Source organism: Pelodiscus sinensis, chromosome 15 (assembly GCF_052426305.1).
Source record: "Pelodiscus sinensis isolate ZL-2025 chromosome 15, ASM5242630v1, whole genome shotgun sequence".
NCBI classification, from domain to species: Eukaryota; Metazoa; Chordata; order Testudines; family Trionychidae; genus Pelodiscus; species Pelodiscus sinensis.
The window spans coordinates 24,204,720-24,224,681 of NC_143066.1; the positions used below are offsets into that span (position 1 = coordinate 24,204,720).

At 44.0% G+C, this 19,962-nt stretch overlaps 1 protein-coding gene and 1 long non-coding RNA gene across 3 annotated transcripts; one reads left to right on the forward strand and one right to left on the reverse strand.

Annotated features, from left to right (window-relative positions):
• The first annotated feature begins 1,281 nt into the window (after positions 1 to 1,281).
• Positions 1,282 to 12,978, forward strand: LDAF1 (lipid droplet assembly factor 1). 2 transcript variants are annotated; one of them, XM_006123811.5, is made up of 5 exons: positions 1,282 to 1,518; positions 5,824 to 5,960; positions 7,501 to 7,669; positions 8,603 to 8,741; positions 11,514 to 12,978. In XM_006123811.5, exons 2-5 carry the CDS (start codon positions 5,829 to 5,831, stop codon positions 11,608 to 11,610), a joined length of 537 nt encoding a protein of 178 aa, XP_006123873.2. In that variant the 5' UTR covers positions 1,282 to 1,518; positions 5,824 to 5,828; the 3' UTR covers positions 11,611 to 12,978. The 2 variants fall into 2 exon arrangements, with proteins under 2 accessions (XP_006123873.2, XP_006123871.2); XM_006123809.3 differs by having other exon boundaries at positions 1,286 to 1,518; positions 5,821 to 5,960.
• A 1,199-nt stretch (positions 12,979 to 14,177) lies between these two features.
• LOC142818547 (uncharacterized) lies at positions 14,178 to 18,472 on the reverse strand. The gene is made up of 3 exons (XR_012896055.2): positions 18,396 to 18,472; positions 17,858 to 17,965; positions 14,178 to 14,377 (listed from the first exon to the last, which is right to left on the reverse strand). It is a non-coding gene; the product is annotated as an uncharacterized LOC142818547 (long non-coding RNA).
• Between the last annotated feature and the right edge of the window lie 1,490 nt (positions 18,473 to 19,962).

The window sequence follows — 19,962 nt, forward strand, 5'->3', positions numbered from 1 at the left end:
GCCATTTTCGCGATTGGGGCTTTTTTGTGGAAAACAAATCTGAGCTGTCTACACTGGCCCTTTTGCGCAAAAGCTTTGCGCAAAAGGGACTTTTGCCCGAACGGGAGCAGAATAGTATTTCCGCAAGAAGCACTGATTTCTTACAGTAGGAAGTCAGTGCTTTTGCGGAAATTCAAGCGGCCACTGTAGACAGCTGGCAAGTTTTTCCAGAAAAGCGGCTGATTTTCCGGAAAAACTGGCCAGTCTAGACACAGCCATTATGTTTGGTGTTCTTCTTAAAGCTGCAGTTTCTGGATTAAACAGATTACATGGGAAGCTCAGCTTTAATATGATTAAGTACCTTTAGATTCCTCATTTTTTTTAAAAATGAACGTTACAAGAATGTACCTGCAACGCTTACAAATCAAAAGACAAATAAAACAAACACCAGTTTTTAAAAAGCTCATTAATTTAAAACAATTGTATGATTTTTTAAAGGATCTGACATGATTATTTGAATATTATACATTCCTGTTATGGATTGTGCCATCTGTCATCTTCTGGCATGCTGCTACCCTCCATTCCAGAATTTCCTTTATTTCAGGAGTGAAGCTATATCCTGCTGCACTAGGGATCTTTTCCTGCTTCTTTGCAAACCAAATCTCATCTCCTGCAAGCTTGCCACAACTTGTTCTCCTCCCCACTTGCTGCCTGGGCTATGTTGCTCCAACCCATTATGCCATGTGCACAGATTTCCAAATGAAACTTACATTTTGCAGTGTGCCAACAGCCAAAACATAATGATGAGGTGGGCATGTTACCAATGTAGTAGTTAACATCAATAACATGGAGCACTTTTGAATGATTGGAGGGATCAGAGCTGCTGTCAAGAGCAAAATATTTTTCATAAAGACATATTCCTCTTGTCAACTTGTGATAGCTAAAAATAGGGGAATAGGAGACAGAACTGACCTAACATGCAAATACACAAGACATTTACATGGGCCTGGCATGCTGACATATGCACTCTGGGGAATCTCCACCAGTAAAATTGGGAAAGGCCACGGCCATATATGTTGTCATACATGGTACTTGTGTGCACTATCTCATATGTGATATTGTTAGGGCCTTGCTTCTCCCCACTCACACACACTGTGATCCTGCCAGCAGTGCAGCCCCTTCCCGTCCTGTGGCAGACCATGTTCTGTGGGGACAACCCACAGCGCCACGTGTGTGCGCCGTGCCTGGTCTGTGGCGGGCCTGCTAGAGCAGCAGCCACAGCGGCTCCTGTCCCCCCTGCTCCCTTTCACGCGCGGGCAGGAGGCACGACTTGGGGGAGAGGCCTGTGTCGCACACGACAGCAGCTGAAGCCAGCAGTGGGAGGCGGCGGCGACTGCAGCCCCGCCCCGCCTCTGCCCCAGCCGGGTGCCGCCCGCAGGAGGGCTGAGTCCCAGACGCCGCATCCGCCCGCCGAACCGAACCGAGTGGGGGCCCGAGGAGCGCGGAGGCGGCTGCCGGAATGGGGAGTCAGGCTCTGAGGTAGGGGGAGCAGCGGCGCCTTGGGGGCTGCGCGAGGAGTCTCGTCGCGAGGAGGCGGGAATCCGCCCGGCCCTTGGCATCTGGGGGGAGGGGGAAGCGTCCCCCGTGCCCGCAGAGCCGCCCGGTCCCCAAGAAAAGGCTTGTCCCAAGGCGAGGCCCAGCTTCAAGCCCTCCCCGGCAGGCAGAGCGCTCCCCATCCCCCGCGGAGAAGGGGGGGGCCTGGGCTGGTTCCCAGAGGCCCCCTTTTCACTGCCAGGGCGCCCTCCCCAGCCTGGCCTCCTTCCCATTTCGGGCAGTGTTGATTGCTACTCTCTTCTGCCCCCCTCCACCCGCACTCGGACCCAGCCCACTCTGCTCAATCCCCACGTAACAGTAAAGTTACTGCAGCTGTGGCATCGAGGGATGAAAACTTCATCTCCCCCCTCCCATCCCTGAGTGTCCCAGCAGCTGTGCTAGCCAAGGCCTTGGTGCAGACTGTGGCAAGCCACCCCCCATACAGCTGGGCCAGTCAAAGAATGCTTCTCCAGAGACATAGCTTCAGGAGATGGTGTTCCTACCGCAGCAGAAAAACCAGTGTCTGCACTATGGTTAGAGTCCTGTAAATTCACAGATATCCGCAGGGATTCTCATCCACGGATGTGGCTGCAGATATCCACAGTTTATTTCACAGATATGGATATGAATACAACATTTATATTTGTATCTAGAACCCCGCAAATTGGCAGATATTTGCTTTATATCCACAGGTATCAGCATCCACAGATATCAGTGTGTATAACTGTGGCTCATTTTTGTGGATACATATGTGGCTGTGGATACAAAATTTTTATCCACGTGAGCTCTAACTATGGCATTAGTGTGGCATAAGTTAGGAGCACCTGCTCTGGTCCCTGGAGTTTAGACATGGCATAGATAAATCTCCTACAGACAATAAGTCACTCATCGCTACTATATTTTGTTCAAACTAAAGATGTTAAAATGCGGTTATCAGGCTTATCGTATAGTCAATACAGTTTGTATCGACTATATGATTAATCGATAGGACTGCTCTGCAGAGGTAGCTCCAGGAGCCAGCTTGAGCTGGGACTGAGCAGTCCCTACTTGTGCTGGCTCTGGAAGCCATCCGCACTGTGGCTCTGCATTTTAAACATAGTGTCTACGTCTAGACTGGCATGATTTTCCGCAAATGCTTTTAATGGAGAAGTTTTCCGTTAAAAGCATTTTCGAAAAAGAGCGTCTAGATTGGCATGGATGCTTTTCCGCAAAAGCAGTTTTTGCAGAAAAGCGTCCATGCCAATCTAGACGCGCTTTTGCGTAAAAAAGCCCCAATCGCCATTTTCGCGATCAGGGCTTTTTTGCACAAAACAAATCTGAGCTGTCTACACTGGCCCTTTTGTGCAAAAGCTTTTACGCAAAAGGACTTTTGCCCGAACGGGAGCAGCATAGTATTTCCGCAAGAAGCACTGATTTCTTACATGAGATCGACAGTGTTCTTGCGGAAATTCAAACGGCCAGTGTAGACAGCTGGCAAGTTTTTCCACAAAAGCAGCTGCTTTTGTGGAAAAACTTGCCAGTCTAGACACAGCCAGTAAGAGCTGCCGGGCTCTTACTACATTTAAAATGCAGAAGCAGAGGGAGAGCCAGGAATGCTGGGTTCTGGCTCACTCTGGGTTCAGCAGCCCCTGTTCGAGGCAGACAGCCCTGGCCGCCGCAAACAGGGATGCTTCAGTCCCTGTTCGCACCGTTTCCTCACTGCGCCCCTTGCGCAAAAAACATCCTCAGTGCCATGTGTGAGCTGTGCTTTTGCGCAAGAGCATCCGTGGCAGTGTGGAGGCTCGCTTGCGCAAGGAAGCTCTCATGGCCATTTTAGCCATAGGGGTTTCTTGCACAAGAAATCTCTGCCGAGCATCCACTCTGCCTTCTTGTGCAAGAGCTCCTGTGCAAGAGGGCTTATACCTGTTAAAAAAGAGCATAGTGCTTGCACAAGAAGCCCTCTCTTACTACACCATACTGTAAATTTCCTTGCACAAGAGCAGGCGGGCAGTGTGGACACACTGTGGATTCTTGCGCAATAACAGCCATACCTGCGCAAGAAGCTGTGAGTATAATCAAAGCCCAGAAGACAGTGCTGGAGGGGAGCCAACTTTTAAGCTGGCTCTTTCCCTCCCACTGGCTCCTGCTCTCCCCATTACTGCCGCTCTCTGTTAGAGGCAGCAAGTGACGGGGAGGAGAAGCAACTAGTCGAGTCACTATTCAACTATTTGATAAGCTTAAGCTTATCGGATAGTCGACCAGTTGCTTACATACCTATACAAATCATTGGTTTTATTCTAGATAGAACAAGTCTCTGGAGACTCAGACAGTACTTAATGGCTATGTCTACATTGGCAAGATTTTGCGCAAATACTTTTAACGCAAGAGTTTTTGAGTTAAAGTATTTGCGCAAGAGAGTGTCTACACTGGCATGTGCCTTTGCGCAAGAGATTTGCTTTTGCGCAAAAGCATCTGTGCCAGTGTAAATGCTCTCTTGCTCAAGAAAGCTCCAATGGCCATTTTAGCAATCGGGCTTTCTTGCACAAGAAATTAACGTTGCCTGTCTACCCTGGCCTCTTGCGCAAGAACAGTTGCGCAAGAGGGCTTATCCCTGAGTGGGAGGGTCAGAGTATTTGCGCAAGAACTCACGGCCAGTGTAGACAGGCAGCAAGATTTTGTGCAAAAGTGGCCGCTTTTGCGCAAAATCTTGCCAATGTAGACACAGCCAATGAGTTATTTGTGAGGTTTGTAGATGGTGTTTGTAATAGTAACTGGTAGGTTACCCCTTCTCAGGATAAAATAATCTAGACCCACATTTCCACTAATTGAATAAAATTTTATAATTTCCCATTTTAACTGAATCTGCCCCAATAATATTTTTGAACTCATGGTTTATCCAGTAAAGGTAATATTGTATTTTGCTTTTAAATGTCAAAGGCAATGTGATTTTGGAAGCTTAATCAGCTGATAAACCCTATTTGAAAACTCATGTGGAACAGCATTGATTCTGTAATTTTAAAAAGTGACCATGTCAGGAGATAGTCAATTTGAAATCTAGTCAATTCAAAGATTAAAAGTAATTTCATGTAGTACTCCAGAGGTTGGCAGCCTTTGGCCTGTGGCCAGACAATGTCGCTTTCCAGAGCTCCCATTGGCTGAGAGCTGTGGGCAGCCATGCCTGCAGACATTCAGCATAAACAGTCTTGTGGCCCAACAGTCTTGATGGACCACAAACCAAAGGTTACCAGCCTCTGCATATACTTGCTTTTGAGGCCCTCTGCCAAGTTTTACATCCTCAAATTTAAAAAAAAATATTTTTCCTAGTTAACTGACTATGGTGAAATGGGTTATAGACAAAAATGTAAAATCGCAAGGTAAAATTTCAGAAAACTAAAGATAAAATGTTTTCTAATCTTCAATTATAGCATTCCTTGTTGTAATGATAGGATAAACTTTCAGATAAGCAATTTTAAGTTGATGCTGCCCCTTTAAGCTTCAGGAGCATATAATGTACCTTCAAACTTTTGAAAACAGCTTATGTCTGTTGAATGAGATTTGATGTTAGCTATCTGACTGTCAGAGCCATCCCTGGGATATGGTGAATCAGGGCAACTGCTCCAGGCCCCATGCTTTGGGGGCCCCATGATCCAGTGCAATTGGTCTTAGAAGGCATTGGTACAGAAACTAGTGGTGGAGAGGGTGTTGCGGCACTCTCTGGATTCAGGCTACCAGCCCCATGTGAACATGGCCCTAGCTGCTAGTCTCACCCCTGGGAGTTCTGAGGCTGGATCTGCCCTGCTGGCCCAGCCATTGATGCAGAGCAGGGCCCCTAACCTGGCAGAAGCTGATTTTTCCTGCCTTCCTTCCCCTCATCCCTTCCCTCTCCCAGAGGGGCCCAGTGGCCATATATGCATGCATACAGCCTCATGAATATAACTTTTAGAACTTTTGCTGTTCAGACAGAAATGTATGTGGTATCCATACCTGAATAGAACTGAATTCCTACTAGGTAATTGGTTATATTATTACTGTTAAATACAGGCTATAAATTAAGAAAGTTGGAGACATAAATTAAGGAAGTTGAAGACAATCTTTCTGAACTTGGGAATGTCTCAGGAGAGCTGCCAGGAATTGACACTAATACGTTAGATTTTATGTGTTTTACATGTAACATTAAAATATAATTAACTAAATATCTATGTTTCAAACCAAGATAAATTTTCATGTTACCATACCCAAGCCTGTTAGTAATTTTTTGTACTTTTTAAGTAGGGTGGATGGTTAAAAAGTATCCATTCTCCAGAAGAGGATTCAAGATCAACACTCAAGGTTCCAAAATGTCAAAAGAGATGCAAGAACTACAGAAACAATGGCACTCCATGATGCAAACCATCCACACCAACTCCAATGTGGGTTTTGAATTATTTTGTAATTTTACAAAGCATGTTTATAGAATGTTCCTCTTTTTATCATTGCTGGAGCATTATGCCAAATTTTATTTTATGGTCATATGATAAGGACAGTTAGTTATAATACTAATATTGAATTTCCAGTGATAAAATGAGTTAATTCTTTTAAACAAATGGACTCAAAAGGAACAAAACACTTAAAAAATGTGGGGGCATTTCTGTAGTGCTCACTACTGTATCATCTGAATTCCCCTCAAATATTAAGGTTTGTAACAGCTCAGTAAAATAGGTAGCAAGTAGTATCCCCATTTTACAGCAAGGAAACTGTGATATGGAACCCAGATTTTCTTTTTCATAATCCTATGTCATTACTTCACTGATGTGTTTACACCAAAACACAGCACCTAAGTAGAACACTGATGTTTTACCTAAGTAATTGATCTTCTCCAGCTGACAGATGGTGGTTGCACAAATGGTGGAAAACACATGTCCATTTTCATTTAAGGATTAATTTTAGAAACCCCCGTTATTTTATATTTACATTTTGCATCAACCCCTCACTGGTATTGTATATTCATTGTCCCATTGACCTAACAGAGAGAGGGACTAATTATGGGCCTTTGGAAGTCAGTGGCAAATTTATATTGGCTTCCAGAAGGACAGGACTGGGCCTTAATCAATTTTGAGCAGCAGATATATTTTGCTGTGATCTACCAACATAGTATTTTTTTCTGTTGATTTTTGTTTGTTTGTTTTAGAGGAGTAAAACACAAATGTGCTCAAAGATTAGTGTATCTTCATAAGGTTTAATTGTTTGAAGGGGGTAATTGTGTGAATTTCAAATATCAATAACCTTTCTGGGCACAGTCTGGGCTTTAAAAACAGTGCATATCATTTCCAGGTACAGTAGGGTTTCCATCTCCCTTTCATGCTCTCTGGCTACAGGGAGTTTTCTCCTCCCATATCTTCAGCTATGAAAGAGCTAGAGCCACTTTAAAGCTTTACTGGTATAACTATTTTCACTGGGGATGTGTTTGGGTTTTCCAAACCAATATATTTATACCAGTAAAAAGCTTTGTGTGGACACATTTACACCAATTTAAAAATGACTTATACAGTTATTCCCCCCCCCCCCGCATATTAGGGATGTGAATAGTTAACCAGTGAACCAGAAAGCATCATTTGTAGTGAGTGATGCTTACCCATTACACTTAATCAGCGGGGGCTGTAGTAGATCCATTGAGATCTCTGCTTGTGTTTCAACGTGTTGGAGAAATTTTCCTTTGGTGTGCTCATTATAGACTTTTTGAAGCATTCAGAGACTATGTTGATAAGTGCACTAGAAGTACCTAAACAGACAGATGCTCGTGCTTGTGAAACAGGATGACCAGTGACTCTGACATAATTCATTGACTTATATAATGTTTCTACCCAAAAATGTTACTGAAGTAGTTTTGATCCTTTTCTCAGGTAATACAGACTTTAAACAATTAACATTAAAATCTGATCTAATTCTACTTTTCTTTTCAATCATTTACAGGTTGTTGCTTTTATGAATTCTCGGGTTGGTCAGTACTTAGATGATCATCCTTTCGTCGCCCTATCACTATTGGTGTTTATTGCAGTATCATCTATTCCTGTTGCATTCTTTCTGATATTTGTGGTTACAACAGCAATAGTGGCCTGTATGGGTGTTATAGTAATGGAAGGTATTTTCTTTATCTTTATTAATTTCCTTCCTGCAAAGATCAGTAACTTTTTAGACAAAGTTTTTTACTTTAAGGACTTTGTTTTCTCTTATCTTTCACTTACAGAAGTTCTTGGTGAATGTAAATTGTAAAAACTTTTCTGTGCATGTCTCTGTTTTCAAAAACTGCAAGAGTTCTTCTTTACCATCAGCATAGTTTTCTAATTAAAAAGGGAGAAAGGATTTTCCTGTCTTGGGTGCAGGTAATCCCAACCCTGTAAGCTGTTAATCCATTTATCATTGTCATGAATAACTTTAATCTCTGGCCTTCAAAGAGATTTTACAAGAGCAAATTTAGAAGAGCATATCATTTTTTTTTTTCTTTTGGACTATAATAAATGTCACGTATTAAAACTACTTTACTCAAGAATACCTCCAGATCTCCTATCCACCACTAAATAAAGTTTGGGCCTGATTATTCCTCTTCAAGGCTCCCTATGAGCTAGGGAATCCACTTGGAAGGGAAGGGATAGACCAGCATTTGAGTTGAGGCAGGATGCACATCGTTTGCTAAGCAGCCATGTGGACTTCTGTGTAGAAGATCCTGCCTCTGCCCCCTACATCCTTTGGTATGTGCAAAGGGCCTAGGAGACATGTGAGATTTGGGGGCTGGCTCCATAGGCTACTTCACAGAGAGGTAAGCATCAGCCCAAGACAATCATCAGGGGAAAACTCTGTAAGGGGAATGTCACAGAGATTTCCTCTCCTTTAGCCTATGGAGTTTCCTGTGGATGGGGACCATCAGGCCTTCAACTTCTACACTGGGAAGAGATCAGCTAGTTGTTGCGCTACACCATTTCCCCCGATAGTATGAATTTAGAGTGGCAGTCGATCTCTTGCGCCTTGTGTATACTTGTATATGTATTTCTACAAATAACTAATTTTCTCTTACTAGGTGTTGTAATATCAGTAGGTGGCATAGCCCTTCTTTGTGTGCTGTGTGGCTTGGGTGTCGTCTCATTGGCAGTTTCTGGAGTACTGAGTATTTGCTACATGGCCTTTTCAACTCTAATCAACTACTGGTATACACCAAAGTAAGCATTAACATATTGTTCTGTATTGTAATGTCAAACTGCCACTGTTGCTCATCATTGATTACCCTTAGGATAATAAACTCATTGTTCTTGGTCAGCGTAGCATATTGTTTGTCCATTAATATGCAGCAGATAAATGTACAACCACTAACATAAATGTATATTTTAGTAGAAATTAAAGTATATTTATTAGTAGTATAATATAAATATATATCTGGGTCTATTTTCTGCTTACAGAAGAGGAGGAAGAAATAGTTATCAAAAGCGCTTTGTATAAGTGCATATATTAATGTAGCCTCAAGTCAAATAGATAAAATTATTCAGCTTTTAAAACACAGCATCAAATTAACAGGATTAAGGGCTTGAACATACCAAATAGAAAGGATTAAATCATTGTAAAGAAACACATGGTTGGGAAATGCTTTTAAAAAATCCTGAATAGTCATGCTTTTCATCTTTTCCCTCCCCATTATTAAATGAGGCTCTTGTATAAACTTTAGCTATGGTTTGGGTTTCAGTCATTTGATTCCTGTGGTATTTTTGATCATTATGTAACTGTTAAGTAATTCTTTAGATTACTAAATTGAAAGAGTTTTAACAATGGAATTTCCTCTTACTTGTGCACAGTATATATTACTTTTCAAACTTCTTGATTTGGAAGAAGAAAATAGAATAATTTTACTTTTATAGCCATTTTCTAGTCAATTTTGATTTCTAGTTCTCTCTCATTACAACAATTGTGCAATGCTTTTATGCAACCGCTGTAAAGAAATACCCATTTTAAAAGCAAAACAAGAACTTTTTTTCACAAAATTGTGGAAATACTTCTGTAAGTATTATGTTTTGTAAACACTTGTTTTATAAAGTCTAAAACTTATGCATTGGTCAGATTTGACCTAACAGTGTTCTTTTTAACTACAACCATCTTCTCCTAAGGGCAGATATAAACTTAAAAGTGTTAGATTGGCACAGCTCTATCGCTGTAGTACTTTATTAAAGATGCTCTAGGACCATGGGAGAGAGCTTCTCCCATCATCTTAGTTAATCCATCTCCGCAAGAGACAGTAGCTATGTCAGCGGGAGAAGCTGTCCCACCAACATAGTGCTGTCTACACCAGCCCATAGGCTAATATGACTATGTTGTTGACATGTGGATTATTCACATCCCTGAGCAACATAGTCATACCAAAGTAATTGTGCAGTATAGACCAGGGCTAAGATGCAAGAAGTCTTTGGGCTCCTTTACTATTCAAATACAACTAAATTGGGACACCTGGTTACAATATGGTTCCACTTTGTAGTGTAGACAGGACTTTGATTATGTTCCATGACTGAGCGAAAACCTTGGCCATTTCACAGAACACAGTTAAGGTCCCGTCTGTATTACAGATTAGAATCATGTTTTAACTGGATCAGGGACAAGTGTATTATAAATAGTCCAGCAGACTAGAATTCATTTGTATTGTAAATGAGGGCCTAAGTCACACTGCTACATGTGCATTCTGTCTGTTTTTTTAAGAGGAGCTAAAGAGGATTAAGCTGTAGTGCCACCTATAGCCTCCTCCTAATACTACTAGGGACTAGCTCTATCCATGAAATACAGGTTGAACCTCTCTGTAATTTGGATTTCTCTAGTCTTGGAATTCCTCTGGTCCAGTACCATCGGTGACCCCTTGGGAGTACTCATTTGGAGAAACTGGTTGGCTGGGGCCAGGAGTGTTGTCACACTAGAGGGCCAGGGGAGCAGAGTCCCCAGCTGCCAAGGAAAAAGCAGAGCCCACAGCTGGGGAAGTGGAGCCCCAGGCATCGGCAGCAAGGGGTGGCAAAGCAGATCCCCAGGCAGTAGCAGCTAGTGGGGAGGGGAAACAACCAGAGTCCTGGATGATGGTATGGGGGGAAGCGGAACCCCAGGTGGCAGCAGCGAGAGGGAAGCAGAGCCCTGAGTGGCAGCAGTGTGTGGGGGGGGAAGTGGAGCCCCAGGCGGCGACAGTGGCAGGGTGGGGGGAGGCAGGCAGAGCCCTGGGGGGGAGGAAGTGGAGTTCTGGGCAGTAGCAGCCTGGGGTGGGGGAAAAAACGGACTCCAGGGCTGTGGGGGAGAAGAGCCTTTGGCAGCAATGAAGGGTGGAAGCAGAAGCAGAGCTAAGGACCAGGAAGATTGAACTTGTATTACTTTCTAAGCTCCAAAACACCCATCTGATAAAAGGGTGGAGGGAGAAGAACTCAGAGTTCTCTCAGAGGATTTTCCTCAGATATTGCATCTGCAGGTCAATGTCCCTTGCATAACCAAGGACAAACAGAACCAGCTATGGCTCTTGGGAGATTTGCCCAAACAGGATTACTAGGCAGAAGCCCTGTCTCTACAATGGTTCCACAGTTCCCTACCACTTCTCCTGCTCTCAGGCAGCATGGCTCCAGTGGAATCATTCTGCCTGGTCTTTTATATCATCTGATGCTCTCCAAAATTCTTCCACATAGGGAACGTTCCACATTATACAGCCCAAGCAAAAAAAAAAAGAAATCATACCATCTCTAGAGAGTAAGTGGACAACATGCATTAAGTCCTACCATCCCCATGCATGGATTCCTGGATCCTGTGAGATGATTGCTGGAAGAGTACCCAGATAATTCAATAATAGTTGCTCTAGAAATGTTAGATAATAGGTTTGTCAACCAGCATGTTGCTCAAATTCCTTTGTTTTGAGTAAGACTTCAAGAATTTCCTGTGAAAACAAAATCCAGTAAATTTGACCATTCTTTTCTTCCATTATTCAGCAGCATGGTAAAGAAGCAAGAAGCTAATGGAAACAGTTTGCTCCAGAGTAGTCCTCCTGTTTTGGACCCATCTGACAAGAACATGAAGAGCGAATGAACAGGATTTTCCCAGCTTCCTGCCTCCCTTGATATGCACTTACTCATACTGTTCTGAATTGTAACGTTGTGTTTATCTGTCAAATACTTGAGCTTTGTGCATTTACAGAAATTGAGAATCAGTATGCCTCTTCTGGGTGTGTCTGTAAAACGCATAGTAACAATATCTTAACTTATAGGCAATACACTGTCATATTAAGTGTGCAGGGATGGTGAGAAATCTTGCAAATACACTACAAGCAGAGCTATTCTTAGGGTAAAGCAAATTGGGGTGATTGCTCCAGGCCCTGCACTTTGGGAAGTGGCAGGTTGGTTCCAGAAATGACGGATTTGTCACTTCCTCCCCAGGCCCTGCACCTCCTAGGAACATCTCTGATTGCAGGGTCCAATCCTGTTGCTATAAAAGCAATAATTGCAACTAAAATTGTGGCAATTTTGTGCAAGGAACAACTGTGTGTTTTAGAATTCTCAGATAGGGAATGACCTGACTGCTGCAGTTTGATGTTTTTACACTGGGGAAACAGCAAAACAAAGTAACTCCTGGTTGAATGTTGGAAAACTATTTTCAAGCCTTAACAGTGGTTATCAAAATATATGTGTGGTAAAGTATTAAGCCTGCACCATGTTATACAATACCTTGTTAGTAAACCAAGGTAAAGGAAGTTTTCCTATGCACTAGTAATCAAAACCCGTGGTACCTAACTGTGGAGTGGGCCTTCCTAGAGGGATGTGGAGAAACATATTAGGGGCTACAACAGGGCCCAGGTCACCCTCCATAGGAGCACAACCCAACCCTACTTAGCCCTCAGTTTCACTCCTGGCACCAGCTTTCACCATGGCCCCACTCCCATCTGTGGCTCTAGCTGTAGCTTTGGCCCTGGCCCCAATCCTGGCCCCAGCTCTTCTACAGCCCCTGATCACTACTATGGTCCCTGATGCAGTGTTGGTGTCATTTCTGACTATGTAGCCTAGCCACAGCCTAGCCTCCAGACCCCTGCCATAGCTCTGTCCCTGCTCCTAGCTTTTAACTCCTCACTGCAACTCTGGGGTGAGGGGTGGCAAGAGGGTTTATCAGGTAAGGAGGGAATGTGAGCAAAAAGTTTGGGGGACAATTGATCTAAACTCTTAACTATTCTGATAAGTTATTTGGAAGGCATACATGTCATGTTCCAGTCCTCAAGAAATGCAGGTTAGGGGCTTAGTGTTTCACCTTATGTACTTGTGTGTTTTAAACAATCTCTTTGCTTACTAATTTTCACTCTCCCACTGTGTAACTTTTTGGGGGAGGGGCAAATATTAAACATCTCTGCTTAAGTGGTAACTCCCTGTATCGCAAAGATATTTTGTTTAATAAAGTGCTATTTGTTTATCTGGGTTGTCTTTTTGCTGTCACCCTGATAAAGTAACAAAAACAAGTTTAAGACTTACTCATATGAATATAACTTAGAACTCAGATGACTTAGATTTCAGTTTTTACAAATTCTTCATTTCGTATAACCCAAATATCACCTTGTGAATTATTGTAAATAAATTTCACAGCTGTGGCTAGGGGGGCGTTATTTGGGGGAGATTTACAGCCCTCCTTGGGCAGCAGCATTCTTGATCCTCATCTGGTATAAAGATGCAACATTGCATGAACTGGTACACTGAAATTATACCTTAAATTCTCTCTCAACACAAATATGGCTCTTAACCCAAATTTACCTTTGTCTCGTACAGACTTCCGGAGTGGCTGTAACTTAAGTCAGAAATGCTCCAACATGAAGCTAATAGATTTGGTGTTAACCACCTCTACACACTCTTGTGTTAAATGCACTTATGGTGATACTAGTGGTCTGTGCCCTCAGCTCATGCCTACTCCCCTCTGGCAGCTTTCACTGCACTGAGAGAGCCTGTTGATGCTGATGACATCATTCTGTCACCCAGCAGGAACAGTCTGCTGTCTGGCAGGAAAAACTTTTTTATATCTACTGAGAGAGATAACTCTTCTGCTTTTTGAGTCCCTCCTTTCTTAAATCATTCACATTTCAAACCATGGCAAGCTCAGACTATTGGCCACTGATAACTATACTTTCCCAGATGAATCCATTCTGCTTAATGAAACTACAATCCAAAACACCTCGTTAGCTTTAAATTGTATACTGTGTTGGTAAATTTGTCACATGCTCAGTAAGACCCATCTTTGGCTGTGCACTGTATTATATACATTAGAGATCCCTCTTGCAATGTGCTTAGTGCTCTCCTCTTTTCAATAAAGCACTTTGACACTTAACTAATTAAGAGAAATGTGAAGTGTTGCCTTTTGGGTAGTATATTATGAAGATAATTTATTGATTATGAACCCCAATCCTGCAAAGAATGCTTCCTCCCCCACACTTCAAGAAGTGGTCCAATCAAAACTTAGAATGTTTTACCTCCTGTCATTTGAGCTAAAGAGTTGTTTTAAATAAAAGTTTAAATATTCATAATTTTCCCCTTCATTTTATGTACTAGGAAATGAAACGGTGGAATTCATTTCACTTAAACAGAAAAAAACTCATCTTAATCTTTGAATTGACTGAAATTTAATCCTAAAACATGTAATAAGGATCTTACACTGGAAACGTTTATGCAACTTTATAACAATTGCTAATACTCCCAGGTTTGGGCCATATCCTCAGTGTAAATCAGCACAGCTCCACACTGGAGCTAGGTCCATCTTAACACCAGCCACGGGTAGGGTTGCCAGGTGTCCTGTATTCACCCGGGCAGACCAGTATTTTTGCTTCCTGTCCGGTAAAAAAATTCAGAGAATACTGGACACCTGAGTATTCAACAACTCAACAACTTTCCCTTCAACAGAATTTTTTCCCAGTGTTTTTTTTTTGGGGGGGGGTTGAGGGGGGGCTCCAATATATTTCAACCATCTGGCAACCCTATATGGAAAAACATTGTAACATTTCTGCAGAATGCTACACTTTTTCCCTGTTCAGTGCTGACCAAGAAAAATTCACATCACAGCTGCAATTAGTATAGTCCATCAGCAAGTCCACTTGTATAAGTAGTCTTACTTGCCAGCTTCCAAAAAAGACAGCATGTTCTTGAGTGAAGCTTTCAGCAGCAGCTGCTATGTCTACAACAGCTGGCTTTCAATTGTTGCAATAAAACATAGTTTTCTTTGTATCTTGAGGAATTAACCCAAGGTAAGGCAAGAGCACTGTAATGAAAATATTGATAAGCAGTAATTGCTTTGAATTATGTGTCAAGAAACTAACGTAATTGCAATTACAAGTGACTCATTTTAAGTGAGGTCTGTTTCTTCATACATTTTCCTTGCTACCATTGATGCTAATGGCAGAAACTTGTGCGTAACAACCATTCCCCTTGTTATCTCAAAAGCAAGAGAGGACATGATTTAAGTTCTAATTTCCTAAATGAGCATAAAAGCATGCCCCAAGAAAGGAAGCAAGGAAAAATGTGGAATGATTGGGAGTCAACACTTCTTTCAACTAACCATATTTCCCTATGCAGATACCAGAATAGGCCACAACTGCAATGACCTAGTTGAGATTGCTATTTGCAAAATGGCACTTGGGTCAGTGTGACCCAGAGGGTTGCAATGCTGAAAGCATCCTGCCCTATCTGGTAAATTAAATTAATTTTTCCTTGTGCTGTTAGACATTAAAATGGTCATTGGTCTATGTGAAGCACCAGAATAGAAATTCTCGCTATTTCTTAGGAATCCTTGCAGATTTGAAATCACACCACTCTGACTATCATTTTGCCTTTCCTTGCATTACTACTCTACTATCCACTCTTACTAGGACGGCTATCCCGAGTATGTAATCCCATCTTTCAAAGTGACTAATATCTTTATCTACAGTTCATGAGTATATTAGCTGCTAAAATTATGTTGTAACTAGCAGATTTACCCGTCATTGCCTAGGTTCTTCATAGGGATGTAACAATGTAGTCGATTAACTGATTAACCAATAAGTAAAAGCTTATAGGTTAGTGCTATAGACTATGTGCATTTCCCCCCTCCCCTTGCCAGTAAATATTTTAGCAGGCTTGCCCCTATCCCACTGTGGCTCTGCATTTAAAGTGTATTAGGAGCCAGGAAATCAGGCAGCCCGGATCAGTTCCTGCTCACGCTGGGTCCTGGAGCTCAGGCTCTCCTCCCCCTCCCCGTGGACAGGGGCTGCTGCCACTCCACGCTGCTGCCTCTGATACAGAGGCAGCAGTGTGGAACAACAGGTTGCCAGTCCACAAGGGGAGCTAGTTTTTATACTGGCTCCCCTCACAGACCAGCTCCCACCTGGCACCCCGTGCTGCTACCTCTGATACAGAGGCAGCAGCATGGAGTGACAGGGGGCTCCCTGGGAGTGGGGCCATAGTGCACTGGCTGCCAGCCCCCAGCCCCAGGGACTATAGAATAATCTAGTAATCGATAAGAATTCATGAGGTTAAGTGACTATTCAATTAACCGATATTTAACATCTCTAGTTCTTCAGGGCAGGGACTTGGGGATGTGGGGACGTGCACCAGGCTGGGGGCTGCCACCTCCCCTCCCCCCATCACCTCCTCAGCCCACCTGGGGCCTGCTCTTTCCCTCCCTCCCTCAGCCACCTCCCAGCCTGCCCAGGGTCTGCTCCTTCCCTTCCCCCTGGCCACCCCTACAGCCCACCTAGGGCCTGCTCTTTTCCTCCCTCCCCTGGCCACCCACCTCCAGCCTGCCCAGGCCCTGCTTTTTCCCTCCCTTCCCTGGCCACCCTTTCAGCTCACCCAAGGCTTGCTCTTTCCCTGCCCCCTCCAGTGACACACTCCACCCTGCCCATGGCCTGTTCTTTCCCTCCTCCAGCCAGCCCCCTAGCTCACCTGAGACCAGCTTTTTCCTTCCCCAACCTGGACCAACCTCCAGCCCACCTGGCGCTTGCTCTTCCCCCATCCATCACCCCAGCCTGCCCAGGGCCTGCTGTTTCCCTCCCTCCACCCCAGCCTACCTATGGCTTCTTCTCCCCCCAACATCATGCCCCTGAGCCCACCTACAGCCTGTTCTCTCCCCCCCCCCCCACCATGATCCCAAGACCACCTGCAGCTTGTTCTGTCCTCCCCCGAATCCTCTCCAGTCCACCTGAGGTCTGTTCTTTCCCCGCTCCAGACTCCTGTAGGTTTAGGGCAGGGATCTCCAATCTTTGTAAGTACACTATCACTTTTTAAATTTAAGTGCAATGTAAGATCTACCTTAAACCCAAATCCCTTGGCCCCACCTTCTTTGTGCCCCTTCTCTGAGGTCCCACCCCTGCTCACCCCATCCTCCCTCCCTTCCTCATCCTCCCTCCCTCATCCTCCCTCACTTTCACCAGGCAGGGGCAGAGGGTTGGGGTGCAGGTTCTGGTCTTGGATTAAGGAATTTGGAGTGTGAGGGGTTCTGAGCTGAGTTTGGGGCAGGCAGTTGGAGATTGGAGCAGGGGGTTCTAGGTACAGGCTCTGGGAAGGTGTTTGGATGCAGGGGTGCTTGGGGCTGGGGCAAGGTCTGGGGTGCAAGAGGGGGTACATGGGTGGGGTAGTGTTTGAGGATGTAGGCTCCAGCTGGGCATTGCTTACCTCAGGTGGCTCCTGGGTGGTGGTACAGTGGGGCTAAGGTAGGTTCATCCCTGCCCTGGCCCTGCACAACTCCCAAAAGCAGCCAGAAAACTCACTACCTGTTGTGCCCCCCTCTCTTCTTTGTGGAGATAGGATACAGAGGGGGAAGGGCACCCTGACATCAACACTCCCCTTCCCTCCCCTGCCCTGCCCTGCCCAGCAAGCAGGAGGCTCCTGAGGGGCACAGCTCCGAGGCAAAGGGCAGGAGATGCACAGCAGTGGGGAGAGGGGCAGCTAAAGCACTTGCACATGATAGACTCTTGGCCAAATCAGTCAGGATCACCTGTCAGAGGCTCCAAGATCTACCGGTAGATCCTGATCATCTGGTTGGTGACCACTGGTTTAGGGCAAGGAGCTATTTACTGATGTGCTGACAGGCAAGATGGCAGAGTCCCAGCCCTACTGGCCACTCCCCTGGTGGCACAGCTGCCCCCAGTTGACACCCTCATATCACATCCCTTGGAACAGCAGCCCCCTCTCTTTGCATGGTATGGAAAACAGTCCTTTTCCTGGGGCTTCCACTTCTCCTGGCACAACCAAACCCCCTCTTCACTTATTTAATTTTGCCATTATTGTATTTGTTACATGTTCATTCTACACAACTTCAACTGTTTCACACAAACCTTGAAAGGACATCTTGTGTCTGGCTCCCTTCCTCATCTAGACGTGCCTGCCTATGTTGACCATAAGCAGTTCTTGCTTCCCCATTCCAGAGACTCTTCAATGGTCCACTGAAGTAAAATGGAGAAATGTTTGGGGAAGAGAAAGTGAGAGAGAAAATATTATATTTCCCAATATATTTATCCATCCAGCTATTATATTTTCAGCTACTAGAAGATTGTGTTGTTCAAGTTAAAAGCATGTGGAAATTAGCCCAAATCCTAGCATATATAACAGAAAAAACAAGTAGTCTTGTGGCACCTTAGGGTGCATTTACACAGCACCCTGAACTTGAAATAAGATACGCAATTTGAGCTATGCACATTGCATAACTTATCTAGAATCTATTTCAAAATAGTGTGGTAAGGTCCTGGCTCAGGCTCCTTGCCCTGGGACACCTTCTGGTCCACAAATCAGATGGAGACCCTCTCTGGTACAGTCACCTGTGCCTTTGATTATCAGCTTCCCACCACCTTCTATTTACAAAGCTTTCTGAATTACATCAAACTCAGTCAGCCTCTCCTGCCACCTGGAGCAGTATACCCAGCCATATCCTAGTTCCTGACTCCCCTCTGCCTCTTTTCTCCTTTCACTTCCCCCTCTATCTGCCTTATATAGCCATCTGGCTAATGAGCCCACAGCTGCTTCTAATACCCCTTCAGGCCTGGGCTTGCTCAGCTGTTTGCCATTAGCCTTTTCAGTCAGGCCATAGTGGCAGAGCTCTGGCTTAGCCAGCAGTCTGTCACAATAGCTTATTTTGAAATTTGGTGCATCTACCCAGCACCACATTTTGATATAATGCACTATTTTGAGCCATCCCTTGTCCCTCGTGCAACGAGGTTTACTGAGATGGCGAAATAGCATGCCTGTTATTTTGAAAAAATATTTTGAAATAACAGGCTGCTTGTATAGACGTGGGGTAGCTATTTTGGAATACCTCTGGTATCCTGAAATAGCCATGGGCTACGTCTACACTGGCCCCTTTTCCGAAAGGAGCATGGTAATTTCAGAGATCGTAATAGGGAAATCTGCGGGGGATTTAAATATCCCCCGCGGCGTTTAAATAAAAATGTCCACCGCTTTTTTCCGGCTTTTAGAAAAGCCGGAAAAGAGCGTCTACACTGGCCCCGATCCTCTGGAAAAGGGCGCTTTTTCCGGAGGATCGGGGCCAGTGTAGACGCTCTTTTCCGGCTTTTCTAAAAGCCGGAAAAAAGCGGCGGACATTTTTATTTAAATGCCGCAGGGGATATTTAAATCCCCCGTGGATTTCCCTATTACGATCTCTGAAATTACCATGCCCCTTTCGGAAAAGGGGCCAGTGTAGATGAGCCCATGCAGTGTAGACATGCCTATATATATATATATATATATATATATATATATATATATATATATATATATAATCCTGAGCAGTCATGGGCAAAACCCACTTCATCAGATGAGCTGGAGAGGAATAACAGAAACCCAGAGGCTGTGTCTAGACTGCATCCCTTTTCCGTAAAAGGGATGCAAATTAGACACATCGCAATTGCAAATGAAGCGGGGATTTAAATTCTTTTTTTAAGAGGAATAAGGGATCTTTCGGAAAAGGCTTTATTTTCCGAAAGATCCCCGTCTAGACTGGCGCTTTTTTCCGGCAAAGCTCCGAGCCGGAAAAAAGCGGCAGCCATGTTTATGCAAGTGAAGCGGGGGGGGAGGGATTTAAATCCCCGCTTCATTTGCAATTGCGATGTGTCTAATTTGCATCCCTTTTACGGAAAAGAGATGCAGTCTAGACACAGCCAGAATTTATAACAGGAAGAAAGTACCTGTCAATTGTAGAACTGGTGTTAATGAGGCTAATTAAGCAGGCTGGAAGTATCCCATACTTAGCTTTTGATATAAAAATGAGGTGTTAAATGCCTGGAAGGCTGGCTTTATAATGCAATATCCAGTTAATGTCCTTGTTCAAGCCCAGGGTAACAGTGTCAAATTTACGGATGAATGTCAATTCTGTTCTCTCTTTCTGTAATTAGCTAGTGAGATTACTTTGTAGAAGAATAGCTACTTTTAAATCCATGAATATTTA